The sequence below is a fragment of the Acipenser ruthenus genome, unplaced genomic scaffold, assembly GCF_902713425.1.
Source record: "Acipenser ruthenus unplaced genomic scaffold, fAciRut3.2 maternal haplotype, whole genome shotgun sequence".
Classification (NCBI taxonomy): Eukaryota; Metazoa; Chordata; class Actinopteri; order Acipenseriformes; family Acipenseridae; genus Acipenser; species Acipenser ruthenus.
This window is the reverse complement of record NW_026708357.1, coordinates 1-20000: the sequence shown is the minus strand read 5'-3', so window position 1 is coordinate 20000 and position 20000 is coordinate 1. Positions and strand designations below refer to the sequence as shown.

The 20000-nt window shown below is 49.5% G+C and overlaps 2 protein-coding genes across 6 annotated transcripts in view; one reads left to right on the top strand and one right to left on the bottom strand.

Moving 5' to 3' along the window:
* The window catches only part of LOC117970915 (AP-4 complex accessory subunit RUSC1-like), an 11202-nt gene extending 1862 nt beyond the window's left edge, over positions 1–9340 (top strand). For 2 of the 5 annotated variants that reach the window (XM_059020963.1, XM_059020961.1), the window contains 10 exons: positions 1–808; positions 2787–3257; positions 3932–4051; positions 4241–4317; positions 4405–4579; positions 6392–6497; positions 6743–6789; positions 7006–7879; positions 8204–8341; positions 8945–9340. The exon at positions 1–808 is cut by the window's left edge. In XM_059020963.1, the coding sequence (XP_058876946.1) occupies positions 1–808; positions 2787–3257; positions 3932–4051; positions 4241–4317; positions 4405–4579; positions 6392–6497; positions 6743–6789; positions 7006–7879; positions 8204–8341; positions 8945–9110 (2982 nt within the window). In that variant the 3' untranslated portion in view covers positions 9111–9340. The remainder of the gene's footprint in view (positions 809–2786; positions 3258–3931; positions 4052–4240; positions 4318–4404; positions 4580–6391; positions 6498–6742; positions 6790–7005; positions 7880–8203; positions 8342–8944) is intronic. The other 3 variants (XM_059020962.1, XM_059020964.1, XM_059020965.1) reach the window with 3 other exon arrangements.
* A 2501-nt stretch (positions 9341–11841) lies between these two features.
* LOC117970914 (histone-lysine N-methyltransferase ASH1L-like) lies at positions 11842–19884 on the bottom strand. The gene is made up of 7 exons (XM_059020960.1): positions 19779–19884; positions 18790–18928; positions 18383–18555; positions 17839–18005; positions 17336–17376; positions 16736–17163; positions 11842–16269 (listed from the first exon to the last, which is right to left on the bottom strand). Exons 1-7 carry the CDS (start codon positions 19858–19860, stop codon positions 16175–16177), a joined length of 1125 nt encoding a protein of 374 aa, XP_058876943.1. The 5' UTR covers positions 19861–19884; the 3' UTR covers positions 11842–16174.
* Between the last annotated feature and the right edge of the window lie 116 nt (positions 19885–20000).

Genomic DNA, 20000 nt, shown 5'->3' with positions numbered 1-20000 from the left:
GCAGGGAGCTCCGGCCAGCGCTGGGACAGCTGGGCTGACGTCCTGGGAGGGAAGGAGGGAGGAGGAAAGGAGGGGAGGAGGCCTCTGGTTTTGGATTTGGGGGGGCCAGGTTACGTGGACCGGCTCCTGGGACAGCGCTCCCCTCTCCTGGACTCCCGCGGGATTCCGGAACCCCAGAAGAACGTGACGTCTTTCCACGAGCTCGCCCGCCGGAGGAGGAGGAGCGGCGGCTCGGCCAATCACAGCGCGGCCGGCGGCGACAGGGAGCGATCCGATTGGCTCATGGTTTTCTCCCCGGACACGGAGCTCCCTCCCCGGCCGTTCGGAAACGGGAATCAACGGGCTGAGGCGGAGGAGGAAGAGGAGGAGGGGGAGGACAGGAGGAGCAGCCCCCAAAAAGGAGGGTCTCAGGGTGGGTCAAATGTGACCACCTTCAAAGAGCTGAGGCTCCGAAACAAGCAGAACCAGCAGAGACAAAACTGGGGGTCCTGCTCCAGTGACGAGGGGGCGGTCCAGATGGAGCCGGAAGAGCCCCCGCCTTTCCCCAGCGCCTGGGACCCCTTCCCTGAGGAGGCAGGGGGTTCCGAACCCTCAGCGGCCGCCCAGCCGCCCCCGCCAGCCATCAGCTTTTACTTCCAGACTCCGAGCCAGCCGCCACTGGCCAGGAGGCACTCCCGGCCAGCCCTGCAGCCAATCGCAGAGGGAGCTGCGGAAGACGAGCCCCGCCCCCTGGGGATTCCGCCCGGCGACGGAGAAGGGGAGAGAGGCACTGCGGATGGAGGGAGAGGCAGGGAGAGCCACTCTGCAGGTGAGAACGAGAGAATGTAATACCTGTGACCTGGGTAACGGCATCTGCCAAATAATAATAAGGGGCAGCAGTGTGGAGTAGTGGTCAGGGCTCTGGACTCTTGACCAGAGGGTCGTGGGTTCAATCCCAGGTGGGGGACACTGCTGCTGTACCCTCGAGCAAGGTACTTTACCTAGATTGCTCCAGTAAAAACCCAACTGTATAAATGGGTAATTGTATGTAAAAATGATATCTGTATAATGTGAAATAATGTATAATGTGATATCTTGTGACAATTGTAAGTCGCCCTGGATAAGGGCGTCTGCTAAGAAATAAATAATAATAATAATAATAATAATAATAATAATAATAATAATAATAATAATAATAATAATTAATAAAAGACTACTGAGGGACTCGTTGGCAGCGAGTTTTTATTATTATTATTATTATTATTATTATTATTATTTATGTCTTAGCAGACGAAAGTAAATGGATTCAGAGAAAGGTTGAAATGTTTTTCAGTTTCTGTTTGTATTTCTCTGTTGAGAGGGCTGTCCTTGTCAGTCGGTTCCTTTTTGGTAAAACTCTCAGCTCGGAAGCAGCTGCAGTCAGTGGAGATTCTGCAGTCATATCCCCTCCCCCGCCAGAGATGATGTCATAACTGCATCGTTCAATATTAGAGTCTGCAGAGGCTGGGAAAATTCCGGAAAACACCTCTACAGCTCCTGCTCTCTCCCTCCCTCCCTCCTTTCTATCTCCCTCTCTTTCCCTCCTCTCCCCCTCTTTCTCTCTTACATCTTTACCTCCCCTCTCTTCTTCATCCTCTCCTTCCCCCTCTCCCTCTCTCCCTACCTCCCTCACACATGTCCCACACCGATAACCTCTAATGATTCTCATAATTGCAGTTACAGTGACATTGACTGCAGTGCTGTGTGTGTGTGTCTCTGTGTGTTTGTCTCCGTGTGTGTGTGTCTCAGTGTGTGTGTGTCTCAGTGTGTGTGTCTCTCAGTGTGTGTGTCTCTCAGTGTGTGTGTCTCAGTGTGTGCGTGTCTCAGTGTGTATGTGTCTCAGTGTGTGTGTCTCAGTGTGTGTGTGTCTCAGTGTGTGCGTCTCTCAGTGTGTGTGTCTCAGTGTGTGTGAATCTGTGCTTAAAGAGGAATCAATGCGGTACATCTTTAAGAACAGGGGTGGGCGTGATCAGACGTACCCTGCCAGCCAATCGGAGCTCAACACTGAGCTCTGAGAGTTCTTCAGGAAGTGGGCTGTGTGAAACAGGCAGACTTGTTTGTCTCCGGCTGTGACGGGCTTCAGGTGAGATGTACTGGTTTGTCTGGTTCAGGAATGGGTTTTACCACGCAGGCGTTGCATCGGGAGTGGCTGAAATTAACAGGTTTTTTTACAGTTTCACTGCAGTTGTGAAAAGTTATATTTGTTTAGAACACAGTAAGTACCTGCATTGACTCATTAAGGGCTGTGTGTGTGTGTGTGTGTGTGTGTGTGTGTGTGTGTGTGTGTGTGTGTGTGTGTGTGTGTGTCTGTGTGTGTGTGTGTGTGTGTCTGTGTGTGTGTGTGTGTGTGTGGTCAGATTTACTTAAAAGAAAACTTTTAGCCAGTAACTGACATTATTGTGTTGTGTTTAGAAAGGAAGTGATGTCATAGCCCCATGTTTAGACAGGAAGTGATATCAGGGCCCTCCATTCAGCTCACTCTCTCTGTGTCTCTGTGTCTGGGATTACCTGATCTCTCTCTCTCTCTCTCTCTCTCTCTCTCTCTCTCTCTCTCTGATACTAACCTTCTTTCCATCTTTGTTTTTTTCTCCCATCCCTCCATCCCTGTCTGCTTACCTTTCCCTCCACTGTCCTGATGTCTGTCTCTTCCTCCTTCACTCCCTTTAACCACTCGCCCCTTCCCTCCCCCTTCCTCCTCGCTCTCCTCCTCTTTCTCACCCTCTTCTTCTCTCCCCTTTCTCTCTCTCTCCCTTCTCTTTCTCTCCCAGCAGTCTCTGCTCCCCCCTCTCCCTACTTCCCCCTCCCTGACCAGACCCACGCTCTGCTGCTCCCCCCAGTACAGTACCATTACCGACACCAACAGCAGCACCTGCTATTCCACCACCCGTCCACCAGGAGGAGCCAGCTGCTGTCCAGCCCAGACGAGTCCACACTCCCAGCCTCCGGGCCCTGGCTTCAGTACCTCTCCGGGCAGCCAGGGGGCGCCCTCCTCTTCACTGACCTCCTCTCTCCCCCCACCCCGCCTCGCCTCTCCCCGATCGGAGCCTACTCCCCCCCTGTCAGGGCCGGCTTGCCCCCCCCGTGCACGGACCTGCCCAGTCTGTGCTGCCCCTTCTTCCCCCGCAGCCGAACCCTGCCCAGCCTGCGAGCCTGCCCAGGGGGGCCCCAGGACGGGGGGCAGGGGTCTGGAGGGAGAGTCCCTGCGGCCGCCTCTCACACGGGCAGAGCGTGTGAACAGCGTAAGAGTTTCAGTGGCCTTGCATTGCAGCCGGACCTGTGTGTGTGTTTCAGGCTGGAGTCATGTTAGTGCTTTCTGTGATATAAGAGATATGATGTGTGATATAGATCAGGGCATAGACTCCTGTTGCATTTTACAGAGAAGACAGCTACAGTGTATTGGTGGTAGTAGTGGGATATTTAAACAGATAGATAGATCAGGGATGGGAATAAGGCTCCCGTTACTATTAGTTTATTTAGCAGACGCCTTTATCCAAGGTGACTTACAGAGACTCGGGTGTGTGAACTATGCATCAGCTGCAGAGTCACTTACAGCTACGTCTCACCCGAAAGACGGAGCACAAGGAGGTGAAGTGACTTGCTCAGGGTCACACAGTGAGTCAGTGGCTGAGGTGGGATTTGAACCGGGGACCAAGCCCTTTTCTTTAACCACTGGACCACACAGCCTCCCGCTGCACAGCAGTGTGATCCAGTCCTGGTTTCACTAGGAGTTTAATAATCAGACACACCTGAGTTTGTTAACTAGACACACTGGGATGGGAGTGGCTCCACTCTGGTGTACCTGCTGTAGTTTAAATATGATTCTGAGAGCTCTATTGGGTACAGTATTTTAAAATTCTAATCCCTCTCTCTCTCTCTCTCCGTCTCTCCCTCTCTCTGGCCCCGCCCCTCTCAGTCGTTCGCAGCCTCTCATTCACCGGACCGCTGCAGGTGGGCGGGACCTGGATGGCCGGTTCCTCGAGGACCCCTCTGGGTGATCAGGAGCTGCCCCTGCTGTGCCTGCAGCAGAAGAGTGGTATGATGATGTCGCTGTGTTGATTTGTATTTATGTATTATTATTATTATTATTAGTGCAATCTAAACAGGTGGTGATGTCATTGTGATGATGTCACTGATGATGTCGCCGTGGTTGCTGGCTGGTTGACTCTCTCTCTCTCCCCTCTCTCTCTCTCTCTCTCTCTCTCTCTCTCTCTCTCTCTCTCAGCTCTGGTGAATGCTGTCAGCTCCGCAGTGGAGGAGATCCTCTCTCACTTCAGCTCGTCACGAACGCTCGTCCAGAAGGTGAGTTCGGGGGGAGAGGGGAGAGGGGGAGACAGGAGAGAGGGTGGGTTTGTTTTGTCTGACATCTGTTTTGACTCCCTATCCCAGGCGCAGTCGGGGGACAGCAGGTTGAACCCCTCTCTCGCCCGACTGGTTCTCCAGGCCCTCTGCCCGGCTCTCCGCTCCCTGCTCTCCGACGGACTCAAGCCCTACCAGAGTGACCTCATCGTGGGCCGCAGGAGGAATTCACCCTGGGGACTGGTGGAGGCCTCCACACGACCAGGTAAATATAAAGAGAGAGAGAGAGAGAGAGAGAGAGAGAGAGACACAAAAACTCAGAGACTTGACTCACAAATGCTTACTCTCCCTCTCTTTCTCTCTGCTTTCCTTTCCCCCTCTCTCTCTCTCTCCTCTCCTCTCCCCCTCTCTCTCCTCTCCTCTCCCCCTCTCTCTCTCTCCTCTCCCCCTCTCTCCTCTCCTCTCCCCCTCTCTCTCCTCTCCTCTCCCCCTCTCTCCTCTCCTCTCCCCCTCTCTCCTCTCCTCTCCCCCTCTCCTCTCTCTCTCCTCTCCCCCTCTCTCTCCTCTCCCCCTCTCTCTCTCTCCTCTCCCCCTCTCTCCTCTCCTCTCCCCCTCTCTCCTCTCCTCTCCTCTCCCCCTCTCTCTCCTCTCCTCTCCCCCTCTCTCCTCTCCTCTCCCCCTCTCTCTCCTCTCCTCTCTCCCTCTCTCCTCTCCTCTCCCCCTCTCTCCTCTCCCCCTCTCTCCTCTCCTCTCCCCCTCTCTCCTCTCCTCTCCCCCTCTCTCTCTCTCCTCTCCCCCTCTCTCTCCTCTCCCCCTCTCTCTCTCTCCTCTCCCCCTCTCTCCTCTCCTCTCCCCCTCTCTCCTCTCCTCTCCTCTCCCCCTCTCTCTCCTCTCCTCTCCCCCTCTCTCCTCTCCTCTCCCCCTCTCTCTCCTCTCCTCTCTCCCTCTCTCCTCTCCTCTCCCCCTCTCTCCTCTCCCCCTCTCTCCTCTCCTCTCCCCCTCTCTCTCCTCTCCTCTCCCCCTCTCTCCTCTCCTCTCCCCCTCTCTCTCCTCTCCTCTCTCCCTCTCTCCTCTCCTCTCCCCCTCTCTCCTCTCCCCCTCTCTCCTCTCCTCTCCCCCTCTCTCTCCTCTCCTCTCCCCCTCTCTCCTCTCCTTTCCCCCTCTCTCTCTCTCCTCTCTCTCCTCTCCCCCTCTCTCTCCTCTCCTCTCCCCCTCTCTCCTCTCCTCTCCCCCTCTCTCTCCTCTCCTCTCTCCCTCTCTCCTCTCCTCTCCCCCTCTCTCCTCTCCCCCTCTCTCCTCTCCTCTCCTCTCCCCCTCTCTCCTCTCCTCTCCTCTCCCCCTCTCTCTCCTCTCCTCTCCCCCTCTCTCCTCTCCTCTCCCCCTCTCTCTCCTCTCCTCTCTCCCTCTCTCCTCTCCTCTCCCCCTCTCTCCTCTCCCCCTCTCTCCTCTCCTCTCCCCCTCTCTCTCCTCTCCTCTCCCCCTCTCTCCTCTCCTCTCCCCCTCTCTCTCCTCTCCTCTCTCCCTCTCTCCTCTCCTCTCCCCCTCTCTCCTCTCCCCCTCTCTCCTCTCCTCTCCCCCTCTCTCTCCTCTCCTCTCCCCCTCTCTCCTCTCCTTTCCCCCTCTCTCTCTCTCCTCTCTCTCCTCTCCCCCTCTCTCTCCTCTCCTCTCCCCCTCTCTCCTCTCCTCTCCCCCTCTCTCTCCTCTCCTCTCTCCCTCTCTCCTCTCCTCTCCCCCTCTCTCCTCTCCCCCTCTCTCCTCTCCTCTCCTCTCCCCCTCTCTCCTCTCCTCTCCCCCTCTCTCCTCTCCTCTCCCCCTCTCTCTCCTCTCCTCTCTCCCTCTCTCCTCTCCTCTCCCCCTCTCTCCTCTCCCCCTCTCTCCTCTCCTCTCCTCTCCCCCTCTCTCCTCTCCTCTCCTCTCCCCCTCTCTCCTCTCCTCTCCTCTCCCCCTCTCTCTCCTCTCCTCTCCCCCTCTCTCTCCTCTCCTCTCCCCCTCTCTCTCCTCTCCTCTCCCCCTCTCTCCTCTCCTCTCCCCCTCTCTCTCCTCTCCTCTCCCCCTCTCTCCTCTCCTCTCTCTCCAGGCCCCAGTACTCAGGGTCTTCACCTCCTCTCTTCCCGGCTCTGCCAGCTCCCTGAGCTCCGCAACGCAAACAAGAGATTCAATGCCTTCGTCTTCGGACTGCTCAAGTGAGGGGGGCGAGGGGGGAGGGAGGGGAAGCAGGCAGTGTGAGGGGAGGGGTGGGGGGACAGGGATAGAGGGGGGAGGGAGGGGAAGCAGGCAGTGTGAGGGGAGGGGTGGGGGGACAGGGATAGAGGGGGGAGGGGTGGGGAGACAGGGATAGAGGGGGAGGGGAGAGAGAGTGAGAGAGGGATAAGTGTTTACGATGCATATCGTCATCCCAGCGATGTCTCCTCTCTGTCTCTCCCCTCAGTCTAAAGCTGCTGGATCACTGGCTGTCTCACCTACAGAGCTCTCAAGGTAAACTGGGCTTATTATTATTATTATTATTATTATTATTATTATTATTATTATTATTATTATTATTATTATTATTATGGTGATGATGATGGTGATGATATAAGAGGTATAGTTTTTGAGGGAAGTGGAGAATGGATTTCTGTATTATAATAAGAGACCCAGTCTGCTGTTTGATGTTTCTCTCGTGACTGACTCCCTTTTGTCTCTGCCCCCCAGACATGCTGTCAGCTTACTACAGCCCCGCCTCCTTCCTGCGCCTCACTTCCTGTCAGCCTCTCTTTGAGGAGCTGTTGCTGCTGCTGCAGCCCCTCTCTCTCCTGACCTTTCACCTCGATCTGCTATTCGAACACCACCACCTCCTGCCAGCCAATCAGGACGGCCACAGAGCCAGCTCGGCCAATCAGATCCCCAGGGGGTCAGCACTAGCCAATCGGGGGCCAGATGGAAAGGGGACAGCCAATCAGGACAGCCCTGGTTTAGCGAATGGGAGTGAGCACACCGATCAGGGGCCAAAACCCGGCACAGCCAATCCAGCGCCTGGAGGTGGGGCCGGTCCAACCAATCAGAAGCCAGCTAGTAGGAAAGAGGCAGGCAGCAGCGGCCCAGCCAATCAGAGTGTGCTTTTCCCTGTGGAGTGGGAGCTGGGGGGAGCGCCTCCTAGTGCTGGGAGGCCCCTGTCACAGCAGGCAGGGCAAGCTCTTCAGAGCGGCTGGAAGCAGATAGTGCAGTGGGGGGGCGGGCTGGGCCAGAACTGGGCTGGATCGGACCGGGCCAGCAGAATCAGGGCTGGGGAGGGAGAGGTGAGCTGGTGGGACAAGCTCAGCCAGAACCCCTGGGTCTCTCTCTCCCCCACACAGACACAGAACTGGGGCAAGGACCCCCGGAGCTGCACAGAGACACAGTCAGGCACCTCTCCGGACACCCGCGGCACGGACGCAGAGGCCCCGCCCCCCCGCCCCGATGGGTCAGGCGCGGGTCAGAGGGCGCCGGTGGGGTCGGAGGTGAAAGGGGCTCAGTTCTGGATGCTGGGCAGACTTTTCGGAGCTTCGCTGGGGGACAGCAAGCCAGCGACACAGGAGCAGAAACTGCGGTGAGAGAGAGAGACAGAGAGACTGGATACAGGGATGGGAATCAGACTCCCGCTGCACAGCAGTGTGATCCAGTCCTGGTTTCACTGTGAGTTTAATAATCAGACACCCCTGAGCTTGTTAGCTAGACACACTGGGGCTGATCAAGCTGGTAGCAGTGAAACCTGGACTGGGTGACACTGCTGTGCAATAGGAGTCTTATTTCCATCCCTGATCTATCTGTCTGTCTAAATATCCCACAACTACTGTAGCTGTCTTCTCTATAAAATCACAGCTGTCTGTTAGTGACCAGTCTGTCTGTCTGTCTGTCCGTCTGTCCCCCTCAGCCGTCCGTCCAGCTGGCTCTCTCCGAGCGCTTCTGTTCTGAGGGCGATTCGGACCGGGGCGGCAGCCCAGCGAGGAGGAGAGAGGTCCGGACCAGAGACCAGCCCGAAGCAGACCGACACACAGAACCCAGGACTCAGGTAAGCACCCCTGTGTGCTCAATACAGCTCTCAGAATCACGCCTCAACTCTGCAGCTCTGCCAAGTTTAGCATCCCCTTGTAGAATGAACTCCCTCAGCTTCATAGAGTCCAATGAAAGCTGCTGAATAATGTTCCCTTGTTAACATATTGAATTCCACCCCCTCTATATAGAATGAACTCCCTCAGCTTCATAGAGTCCAATGAAAGCTGCTGAATAATGTTCCCTTGTTAACATATTGAATTCCACCCCCTCTATATAGAATGAACTCCCTCAGCTTCATAGAGTCCAATGAAAGCTGCTGAATAATGTTCCCTTGTTAACATATTGAATTCCACCCCCTCTATATAGAATGAACTCCCTCAGCTTCATAGAGTCCAATGAAAGCTGCTGAATAATGTTCCCTTGTTAACATATTGAATTCCACGATTATGGCTTCCTTCTAGATGATGCAAAACTTTTTCAGAGTGTAGCCGTTCTCTATAAACAAATATATTTGTGTTTCATTTTTGCGTTTAACACATTTTTTTCTGCTTTGTGGTTCTCCGTTCGGGGGGGGGGGGGTGTACAGAGTCTGTGTTCATGCTTGTCTCATTACCCACAGGGCCGTGCGCACACTGTGTGATTACCAGGGCTCGGGGGCGGAGCTTAGCTTCAGGAAGGGGGAGGAGCTTCCCCTGGTGGGGGCCGTGGACGAGGAGTGGATCCGCTGTCGCCAAGGAGACCGCGAGGGGCTGGTTCCCATTGGCTTCGCCTCCCTGATCATGTGACGTGGGCCCAGTAGAGCAATGCCATTGTGTGTGTGTAGAGAGAGAGAGAGAGAGAGAGAGAGGGAGGCAGCATTCTCATATCTAATGCTTCAATTGAACACCTGCTATTTAAAGATGCACACAGCTGTGCAGCGTGTAGACCCAGCTGGTAGAGGCAGCCCTGCTTGTGTTGCTGCTGTGAGGAATGATGCAGCTGCTGTAATTATTAATAAACCCAACCTGCTCCTGAAGAGAGGCTCCAGGCATTGCTTTGTGTGTGCGTGTGTGTCTGTTTGTGTGTGTTTGTGTCTTTGTCTGTGTGTGTGTGGTTATGTGATGAAAACAGTGACGTAGTACCACTCCCTAAACACTGGGTGGCAGCAGACTCTTATTTGCACCAGCAACATTATCACTGACCATCAAAGGAGCGCTGACCATCTTTAAAATCCATTCTCTCACCTCTTATTAGCTTTATTAACAGGATCACTGACCCCTCCCTTTAAAGGAGCGCTGACCATCTTTAAAATCCATTCTCTCACCTCTTATTAGCTTTATTAACAGGATCACTGATCCCTCCCTTTAAAGGAGCGCTGACCATCTTTAAAATCCATTCTCTCACCTCTTATTAGCTTTATTAACATTATCACTGACCCCTCCCTTTAAAGGAGCGCTGACCATCTTTAAAATCCATTCTCTCACCTCTTATTAGCTTTATTAACAGGATCACTGACCCCTCCCTTTAAAGGAGCGCTGACCATCTTTAAAATCCATTCTCTCACCTCTTATTAGCTTTATTAACAGGATCACTGACCCCTCCCTTTAAAGGAGCGCTGACCATCTTTAAAATCCATGCTCTCACCTCTTATTAGCTTTATTAACATCATCACTGGGTACCGTGATGAAACTTGCTTTCAAACTGAGATTTAAAACGCAAGCTTGAAAGCAGGGCTGGAGCAGACTGAGGAACGGGTTCGAGCAATGACGGACTGGGTGAACCGGAACACCGGCCGAAGGCTGGGCAGCGCTGACTGTGCGGAGACGCCGTCGCCTCTGCCGGTGCCGCTTGTGTGTTTGTAATGAATGCGCTCTCGTATCCCGTCTTCGGTTGCAGTTCTGAGACACCAAAACAAAACAAAACAAAAACGATACAAGACTGCATCTGTGTTGAGAAGATTAAACCGCACTGAGACTGACTCCAGCAACATCCACTGACTGAAACGCGGTTCAAACTGCCCACCAGTTCAGCCACCTGGACCAAGAAGAAACGTCATTAGACCGACAGACTCACATTACACGACATTTTTGACTGAGACTATGACTGTGAAATTTCTTCAGGGTGCAAAATATTTTATTTCTATGATTTACTATATATATATATATATATATATATATTAATGCTAATGCTTTCTTGCATACATCTCGCTGTTGCATTTATCCCGGGCGTGCCCTGTCTGTTTATTATTAGCGGCTCCCCTCAGGGAGTTTTGCCCGCTCTGCTGTGCCAGTCTGCCCCGGGTATGCAACACGCAAGCCCTGGAGCGGAGAGCGACGCCGCAGCCCTGTAGCTATGGCAACAGGGCGCCTGCATACCACAGTGCTCGTTGCCATGGACGCAGGGCTCCCAGATACCAGGCTATAAAAGAAACAAGCACCAGGGGTCACACGTGGAGATTAGATAAAGGGGCATTCAGAACAGGAATCGTGAGGGTCTGGAACCAACTCCCCAGTAATGTTGTTGAAGCCTATAAAAAAGGCTAACAAGATGCTTGGATATATTGTGAAAAGAGTTGAATTTAAATCAAGGGAAGTAATGTAAAAACTTTACAATGCATTAGTAAGACCTCACCTAGAATATTGTGTTCAGTTCTGGTCACCTCGTTACAAAAAGAATTTTGCTGCTCTAGAAAGAGTGCAAAGAAGAGCGACCAGAATTATCCCGGGTTTAAAAGGCATGTCGTATGAAGACAGGCTAAAAGAATTGAATCTATTCAGTCTTGAACAAAGAAGACTACGCCGTGATCTGATTCAAGCATTCAGAATCCTAAAAGCTATAGACAATGTCGACCCAGGGGACTTCTTTGACTTGAAAAAAGAAAAAAGGACCAGGGGTCACAAATGGAGATTAGATAAAGGGGCACTCAGAACAGAAAATAGGAGGCACTTTTTTACACAGAGAATTGTGAGGGTCTGGAACCAACTCCCCAGTAATGTTGTTGAAGCTGACACCCTGGGATCCTTCAAGAAGCTGCTTGATGAGATTCTGGGATCAATAAGCTGCTAACAAACCAAACGAGCAAGATGGGCTGAATGGAGCCTCCTCTCGTTTGGAAACTTTCTTATGTTCTTATATATACACACGCACACGCACACGCACACGCACACACGCACTCACGCACACGCACACGCACACGCACACGCACACAAATTCAATAAACACACAAAGTTTTGAAAAAAAACCCTCTCCATTTATTATCCAGCGTCACCACGGACACGCAGGCGCAGTCCTTGCGTTCTTCCCGTTGTTGTTTTTTTTTATTATTATTTTTTGTATTTCTTTTTTTAAGCAATCACATCCAATGTTAAAATCCGTAATACATCATTTACAAAGATTAAAGTTTTAAAAAAGACTCGTCTGTTTCTAAGATGCGGTTTCACCTGTGCGTGTGTGTGCGTGCGTGCGTGTTTATGAAAAGGGAATCTGTATTACTTCATCATCAGCAGCATTTCATCCAGAAGGAGGGTTAGAATCGACTTGCAGTTTAGCAACAGGGTATGCTTTTATTAAAAAACACACACAAAATCTATACAATAAAATAAAAACAAAAAAAAAATCATTTCAGAATTGAAAATACAATCATAATCATAATCATAATCATAATAATAATAATAATAATAATAATAATAATAATAATAATAATAATAATATTTAAGCGTCTAAAATAATTCTTCCAATAACATTCCATTATCTAAACTAGTGTTCTGTTTTTTTGTGTTTGTTTTGTTCTGTTTTTTTTTCCTACTGAGGTTTAAAAGCATATGTTGTATTTATTCAGTTTAGTGTCTGACCCGCGTCTCTCTCTCTCTGCGACGCGTTTTGAAACACAGAAATGTGTTCGCGCGTCTCTACAGAAATCTCAGAGTATTTCACACACTCTCTCTCTGAACAGCACAAGGAAATCCACGCACCCGAGCCGCTTCAAACTGCATTACTGATATAGAATAACGATACAAAAAAACGAAGAAAAATCACTTGGTTTGCAAATATGAATTTTTAATTATATATATATATATATATATATATATATATATATATATATATATATATATATATATATATATATATATATATTAGCTCAAAGAGCCAGCTGTGATCTAATGTTAGAATCATATATGTGTGTATATATAATGTGTGTATATATGTGTATATACACACACACACGCACACGCATTCATCTTTGCAGACTAAGTGATTATTTTTTTCAAATTATGCAGTAGCTGTAATTATTTTTTTTTTTAATTATTATTTTTTTTTTTTACAAAAAAAAAAAACTAGTTTGAAATAATACAACAACAACGGAGAGGGTAAGAAAAACGACAATTATACCTGCAGCCACGATAATACTATTAATAACAATTATAATACGATTAACAACATCAATATCAGCACTCGTAATAATAATAATAATAATAATAATAATAATAATAACATTATTATAATACATAGCGTTCCAATATAAAAGGCGCCGCGCAGGCGCTCTTATGTACACGAATCATCTACACAGAGAGCGTGGCACGTCATTCGAATGGGACGTCATCGTCGTCATTCACAATATTTCAAACACCACACGCTGGATGCACGTTTACCAAACGCTGACCTTTACAAGAAAACTTAAAAAATAAAACCTTTTTTTTTTTTGTCTTCGTTATTTTGTTTGAGGGATTTGTGACACACACACAAAAAAAAAGAGAGCCCTTTTTTTAAAATCGGTGTCCGAATAAACAGCTGCATCTGCGTGCGTGCGTGCGTGTGCGTGCGTGTGTCCGTGCGTGCGTGCGTGCGTGCGTGCGTTTGCCCTTCATGATCCCAGGATGAAATGAAATGCCGGAGGGTATTGAAAGCTCTTCGCTGGAGCAGCGCGGCGCTCGGGGAGCTGGTTAGCTGTAGTGTTTCGTTTCGTTTCGTTTCGTTTCGTTTCGTTTCGTTTTTAATCTGCAGTGTACCGCAAAGCTGCTGAAACTCTCTCAGGCCCAGAAGGCAAACGCTTTTTATTTAGAATATATTTTTTACACCCTTTTGTCTGTCTGTCAGTCAAGTCCTCTTCAGAAACTGTTCCTCTCCCAGACTGTGAAGTCCAGCGAGCTGGCTGTGTGTTTCTTGCAGAAGTCTGCCTGTGGAATGGATCCTTACAAATCACTGTGTGGGTGTTTTTTTTTTGCTTATTTTGAATTTGGTTTGTTTTGTACGAGTCACTGCAGACATTAAAAAAAAAAAATAAATAAACAAACAAACAGACGATTAAAAAAAAAAAGTAGAAAAAGAAATCAAATAAAATCATCCTCAACAAATGACATCCTAGCCATGGTTAATACTCCTAATAATAATACTAATAATAATAATAATAATAATAATAATAATAACATTATTATAATACATAGCGTTCCAATATAAAAGGCGCCGCGCAGGCGCTCTTATGTACACGAATCATCTACACAGAGAGCGTGGCACGTCATTCGAATGGGACGTCATCGTCGTCATTCACAATATTTCAAACACCACACGCTGGATGCACGTTTACCAAACGCTGACCTTTACAAGAAAACTTAAAAAATAAAACCTTTTTTTTTTTTGTCTTCGTTATTTTGTTTGAGGGATTTGTGACACACACACAAAAAAAAAGAGAGCCCTTTTTTTAAAATCGGTGTCCGAATAAACAGCTGCATCTGCGTGCGTGCGTGCGTGTGTGTGCGTGCGTGCGTGCGTGTGCGTGCGTGTGTCCGTGCGTGCGTGCGTGCGTGCGTGCGTTTGCCCTTCATGATCCCAGGATGAAATGAAATGCCGGAGGGTATTGAAAGCTCTTCGCTGGAGCAGCGCGGCGCTCGGGGAGCTGGTTAGCTGTAGTGTTTCGTTTCGTTTCGTTTCGTTTCGTTTCGTTTCGTTTTTAATCTGCAGTGTACCGCAAAGCTGCTGAAACTCTCTCAGGCCCAGAAGGCAAACGCTTTTTATTTAGAATATATTTTTTACACCCTTTTGTCTGTCTGTCAGTCAAGTCCTCTTCAGAAACTGTTCCTCTCCCAGACTGTGAAGTCCAGCGAGCTGGCTGTGTGTTTCTTGCAGAAGTCTGCCTGTGGAATGGATCCTTACAAATCACTGTGTGGGTGTTTTTTTTTTGCTTATTTTGAATTTGGTTTGTTTTGTACGAGTCACTGCAGACATTAAAAAAAAAAAATAAATAAACAAACAAACAGACGATTAAAAAAAAAAAGTAGAAAAAGAAATCAAATAAAATCATCCTCAACAAATGACATCCTAGCCATGGTTAATACTCCTAATAATAATACTAATAATAATAATAATAATAATAATAATAATAACATTATTATAATACATAGCGTTCCAATATAAAAGGCGCCGCGCAGGCGCTCTTATGTACACGAATCATCTACACAGAGAGCGTGGCACGTCATTCGAATGGGACGTCATCGTCGTCATCGTCGTCATTCACAATATTTCAAACACCACACGCTGGATGCACGTTTACCAAACGCTGACCTTTACAAGAAAACTTAAAAAATAAAACCTTTTTTTTTTTTGTCTTCGTTATTTTGTTTGAGGGATTTGTGACACACACACAAAAAAAAAGAGAGCCCTTTTTTTAAAATCGGTGTCCGAATAAACAGCTGCATCTGCGTGCGTGCGTGTGCGTGCGTGCGTGCGTGTGTCCGTGCGTGCGTGCGTGCGTCTGCCCTTCATGATCCCAGGATGAAATGAAATGCCGGAGGGTATTGAAAGCTCTTCGCTGGAGCAGCGCGGCGCTCGGGGAGCTGGTTAGCTGTAGTGTTTCGTTTCGTTTCGTTTCGTTTCGTTTTTAATCTGCAGTGTACCGCAAAGCTGCTGAAACTCTCTCAGGCCCAGAAGGCAAACGCTTTTTATTTAGAATATATTTTTCACATCCTTTTGTCTGTCTGTCAGTCAAGTCCTCTTCAGAAACTGTTCCTCTCCCAGACTGTGAAGTCCAGCGAGCTGGCTGTGTGTTTCTTGCAGAAGTCTGCCTGTGGAATGGATCCTTACAAATCACTGTGTGGTTTTTTTTTTTTTTGCTTATTTTGAATTTGTTTTGTTTTGTACGACTCACTGCAGACATTAAAAAAAAAAAAAAAAATAAACAAACAAACAGCCGATTAAAAAAAAAAAGTAGAAAAAGAAATCAAATAAAATCATCCTCAACAAATGACATCCTAGCCATGGTTAATAATCCTAATAATAATACTACTACTACTACTAATAATACTAATAATAATAATAATACTAAAACTAATGATAATAACAGTATTACTTTGTAAAGCTTTTGTTGAGAGTTTGATCAGCCCCCAGTGTGTCCAGGAAACAAGCTCAGGTGTGTGTGATTATGAAACCAGGCCCGGATCACACTGCTCTGTACCGGGAGCCTCAGTCCTCTCCCTGTATCTATCATTATCGTTATCATTATCATTATTAAGAGCAAGCTTCTTTTGGTGTCTGTTTGACAGTCTCCACACCTTCACACAACGATGGCATCAGCTTTGAAAGATACGCCGTCACGGAAAGCACACGCACACACGCACACGCCTTCCCGCGTGACAGAGAGAGAAGGGGGCGTGGGCTGGTGGCAGTACCGCAGTCCACGGTTCAAACCCAGGCTTGGAGAGTCTCTCTCTCTCTCTCTCTCTCTCTCTCTCTCTCTCTCCCTCTCTTTGTTTTCTCCTCTAGTTCCTTCGCGTTTGTTCCGATTCCCGGCTCGCCGCTCCGGGTTCGGGCTCAGGCCCCGCCCCCTTTGCGGTGACCTCACTTCCTGTAGCTGGCTCTGCCCCTCCCCCCCGCAGTGACCTCACTTCCTGTAGCTGGCTCCGTCTCCTATTCCCAGGGTTCTCCTGCGCAGCTTCCGACCCGAGCCTTCCTCCAGGAGATAGGTGACATCAATCACTGAGAGAGAGGGAGGGGGAATTAAAGCACCAAACACATTAAAAAGACCCAAGACACTGTGTGGAGAGGAGAGTCCTCTTTACTATACTGCTAGAGCGCTCTGCAGTGTGGAGAGTGGAGTTCTCTTTCCTATACTGCTAGAGCGCTCTGCAGTGTCGAGAGGGGAGTTCTCTTTCCTATACTGCTAGAGCGCTCTGCAGTGTCGAGAGGGGAGTTCTCTTTCCTATACTGCTAGAGCGCTCTGCAGTGTTGAGAGTGGAGTTCTCTTTCCTATACTGCTAGAGCGCTCTGCAGTGTTGAGAGTGGAGTTCTCTTTCCTATACTGCTAGAGCACTCTGCAGTGTTGAGAGGGGAGTTCTCTATCCTATACTGCTAGAGCGCTCAGCAGTGAAGTATCCCCTGCCTGTTGTATCTCTGCTGTTTGTTCTGCTCTCTCTCTCTCTCTCTCTCTCTCTCTCTCTCTCACCATTCTTCCCAGGGATCCTGTGCAGCAGGTGAAGCAATATCTTGTTCAGCCGCTCTCTCTGAGCCCCCCTCCTCTCACTGGGGGGTCCGAGCTCCAGTAAGGGGGCCTCCCTCTCCCTCTCTCCCTCCTCCTCCTCCTCCTCTGGCCGCCGCTCCCTCTCTTCCTCCTCCTCCTCCTCTTCCTCTTCCTCAGCTCCTTGCTGCTGGTCCTGTCTGGGAGGGCGCTCTTTCTCTCTCTCCCTCTCCCTCTCTCTTTCGTTCCCCCTCTCCGTCTCTGCCTCACCCCCGGCCACCACTGTCTCCTCAAGCCTGGGTCTTGCCTCGCCCCCCAGCCCCACTTCGTCCAGCGCTGGTGGGGGCTCCTCCTCACACGCTCCCCCCACCGTCTCCTTGCACCCCAGTTTGGGTCTCTCGCTTTTCCACGATGATCTGAGAGAGAGAGACAGGGAGAGACGCACAATTAACTGGGAGGGAGGAGAGACCCCAGGGTGAATTTCACAAGGCACTGCCAGCACTGAGCAGGGCGCATCCAACCCCTTAAAATTTTTTTTTTTAAAAAACCAACAGACAGGAATAAAAGCACTGAATTGAAGTCCCTCACCTTCCTCCGTTGCGCTTGTAGTTGTCCGGAACGTAGTGAGGCTGGAGAGAGAGAGAGAGAGAGAGAGAGAGAGAGAGAGAGAGAGAGAGAGAGAGAGAGACAGAGAGAGACAGAGAGACAGAGAGACAGAGAGGAGAGATAAGTTATTATAGAGGTATGCTGTACAGATGTACAGGTGTGTTGTGCAGGTGTGTTGTGCTGGTGTGTTGTACAGGTGTGCTGTACAGGTGTGCTGTACAGGTGTATTGTACAGGTGTGCTGTACAGATGTACAGGTGTGTTGTACAGGTGTATTGTACAGGTGTATTGTGCAGGTGTATTGTGCTGGTGTGTTGTACAGGTGTACAGGTGTGCTGTACAGGTGTATTGTGCAGGTGTATTGTGCTGGTGTATTGTGCTGGTGTGTTGTACAGGTGTGTTGTGCTGGTGTGTTGTACAGGTGTACAGGTGTATTGTGCAGGTGTATTGTGCTGGTGTGTTGTACAGGTGTGTTGTATCTCTTACCGAGAAGTCCCTCTTGGGCGCCAGTCTCTTGGGGAAGTGGTTGAATGCGTAGGACTTGGTGCAGACGGGGTAGCGGTTGCGGTGGATCTTGTAGAAGAGGTGAGCAGACTTGTCGAGCCGGTAATCACAGATATACACGTCCTGCTCCTTCACTCCCTTGGGCCGGCCTGAGACACACACACACAGGGGGAGTCACACACGCATGCCTCACCTGTGCAATACGTGTACACAGGTGTGTACAGCTGTGCATTGTACAAGTGTATTGTATGGGTGTAGCTTTTGTTGTCGGTGTACAGGTGTATTGTATTGTACAGTACAGGTGTATTGTACTGTACATGTGTATTGTATTGTACTGTACAGGTGTGTTGTACTGTATTGTACAGGTGTATTGTACAGTACAGGTGTATTGTATTGTACAGGTGTACTATACAGTACAGGTGTATTGTACAGTATAGGTGTATTGTGTTGTACAGTACAGGTGTGTTATACAGTATAGGTGTGTTGTACAGTACAGGTGTGTTGTACTGTACAGGTGCAGCCTCACCCTTGCAGTAGGTGTAGAGGTCGAGCATGCAGCAGGTCCCCACCACGGCCTCCAGGGGGATGATCTCGTACAGCGGCACGCGGAACAGCTCATTGTGGTAGAAACGCCGCGACGGAGAGTGGTGCGTCTCGTGGGGGCGGAAATAATGGTGTCCGAAAGCAAAGCGCTCCCCCCTGAGACGGAGAGAGAGTGGGGGAGGGAGAGAGAGGTGGAGATGGGAGGGGGGAAGAGAGACATGAGTCAGTCACAGGGCACCTTCCATTAAGGATATCCCCTACTCCTCCCCCTCCCCCCTCACTCACTTCTTGTTTTTCCAGTTTCTCTCCCTCCCCTCTCCTCTCCTCTCCCTCCCCCCCTCACTCACTTCTTGTTTTTCCAGTTTCTCCCCTCCCCTCCCCCTCACTCACTTCTCGTTCTTCCACAGTTTCTCGATGCGGAAGATGTCCAGTTTGTCCCGGTTGAGGTGTGAGAGGAGTCGGTAGGACTGTCGGACTGGCTGTCCGTCGGGAGCGCGCCGACTGTCCCTCATGAGATACACGCAGTCCCCTGCACAGCGACACACACAGGGGCAGGTGTTCAGGGCCGTGACAGGTGTATTGTACAGGTGTGTGTTGTACAGGTGTATTGTGCAGGTGTATTGTGCAGGTGTGTACAGGTGTGTGTTGTACAGGTGTATTTTGCAGTTTTTTTGTACAGGTGCAATGCACATGTGTATTGTGCAGGTGTGTATTGTAGAGGTGTGTTTTGTACAGGTGTGTTCAGGTGTGTATTGTACAGGTGTGTATTCTACAGGTGTATTGTGTAGGTGTGTATTGTAGAGGTGTATTGTACAGGTGAATTGTACAGGTGTGTATTGCAGAGGTGTATTGTACAGGTGTGTATTGTACAGGTGTGTATTGTACAGGTGTGTATTCTACAGGTGTATTGTGCAGGTGTGTATTGTAGCGGTATATTGTGTAGGTGTGTATTGTAGAGGTGTATTGTACAGGTGAATTGTACAGGTGTGTATTGCAGAGGTGTATTGTACAGGTGTGTATTGTACAGGTGTGTATTGTACAGGTGTGTATTCTACAGGTGTATTGTGCAGGTGTGTATTGTAGCGGTATATTGTGTAGGTGTGTATTGTAGAGGTGTGTACAGGTGTGTATTGTGCAGGTGTGTACAGGTGTGTATTGTGCAGGTGTGTATTGTAGCGGTATAGTGTGTAGGTGTGTATTCTACAGGTGTGTACAGGTGTGTTGTGCAGGTGTGTACAGGTGTGTATTGTACAGGTGTATTGTACAGGTGTGTATTGTACAGGTGTATTGTGCTCTTAGTGGTTTTGGGAGGGGTACAGGTGTATTGTACCTTTGCAGTAGACGTTTAGGTGTGTTTTTTGGAGGGAGGGGGTACGTACCCTGGCGCAGCAGCAGCCTGTCCCGCAGCAGGCAGATGTGGTAAACAAAGCCGGGCTGAGCGTAGCTGGGCTGGGGGATCATGGGCACCTCCTGGGACAGCACCCCAAAAACAGAACAGAAACACACTGATCACAACCTGACCCCAAAACACACAGAGAAAACAGCGACAACAACATCCAGGAATACTGCTGGAGAGAGGAGAGAGGGGAGAGAGGAGGAGA

Bases quoted from the DNA above. Each gene is read 5' to 3' on its own strand.
- LOC117970914 (XM_059020960.1), bottom strand. From the start codon at position 19,860: ATGATCCCCCAGCCCAGCTACGCTCAGCCCGGCTTTGTTTACCACATC. The intron at 18,006-18,382 runs GTGAGGCTGCAC...TGTGTGTCTCAG, and splicing joins CCTCTACACCTACTGCAAGG to GCCGGCCCAAGGGAGTGAAG. The intron at 16,270-16,735 runs GTGAGAGAGAGA...CCTCTCTCTCAG, and splicing joins CAGGATCCCTGGGAAGAATG to TGATTGATGTCACCTATCTC.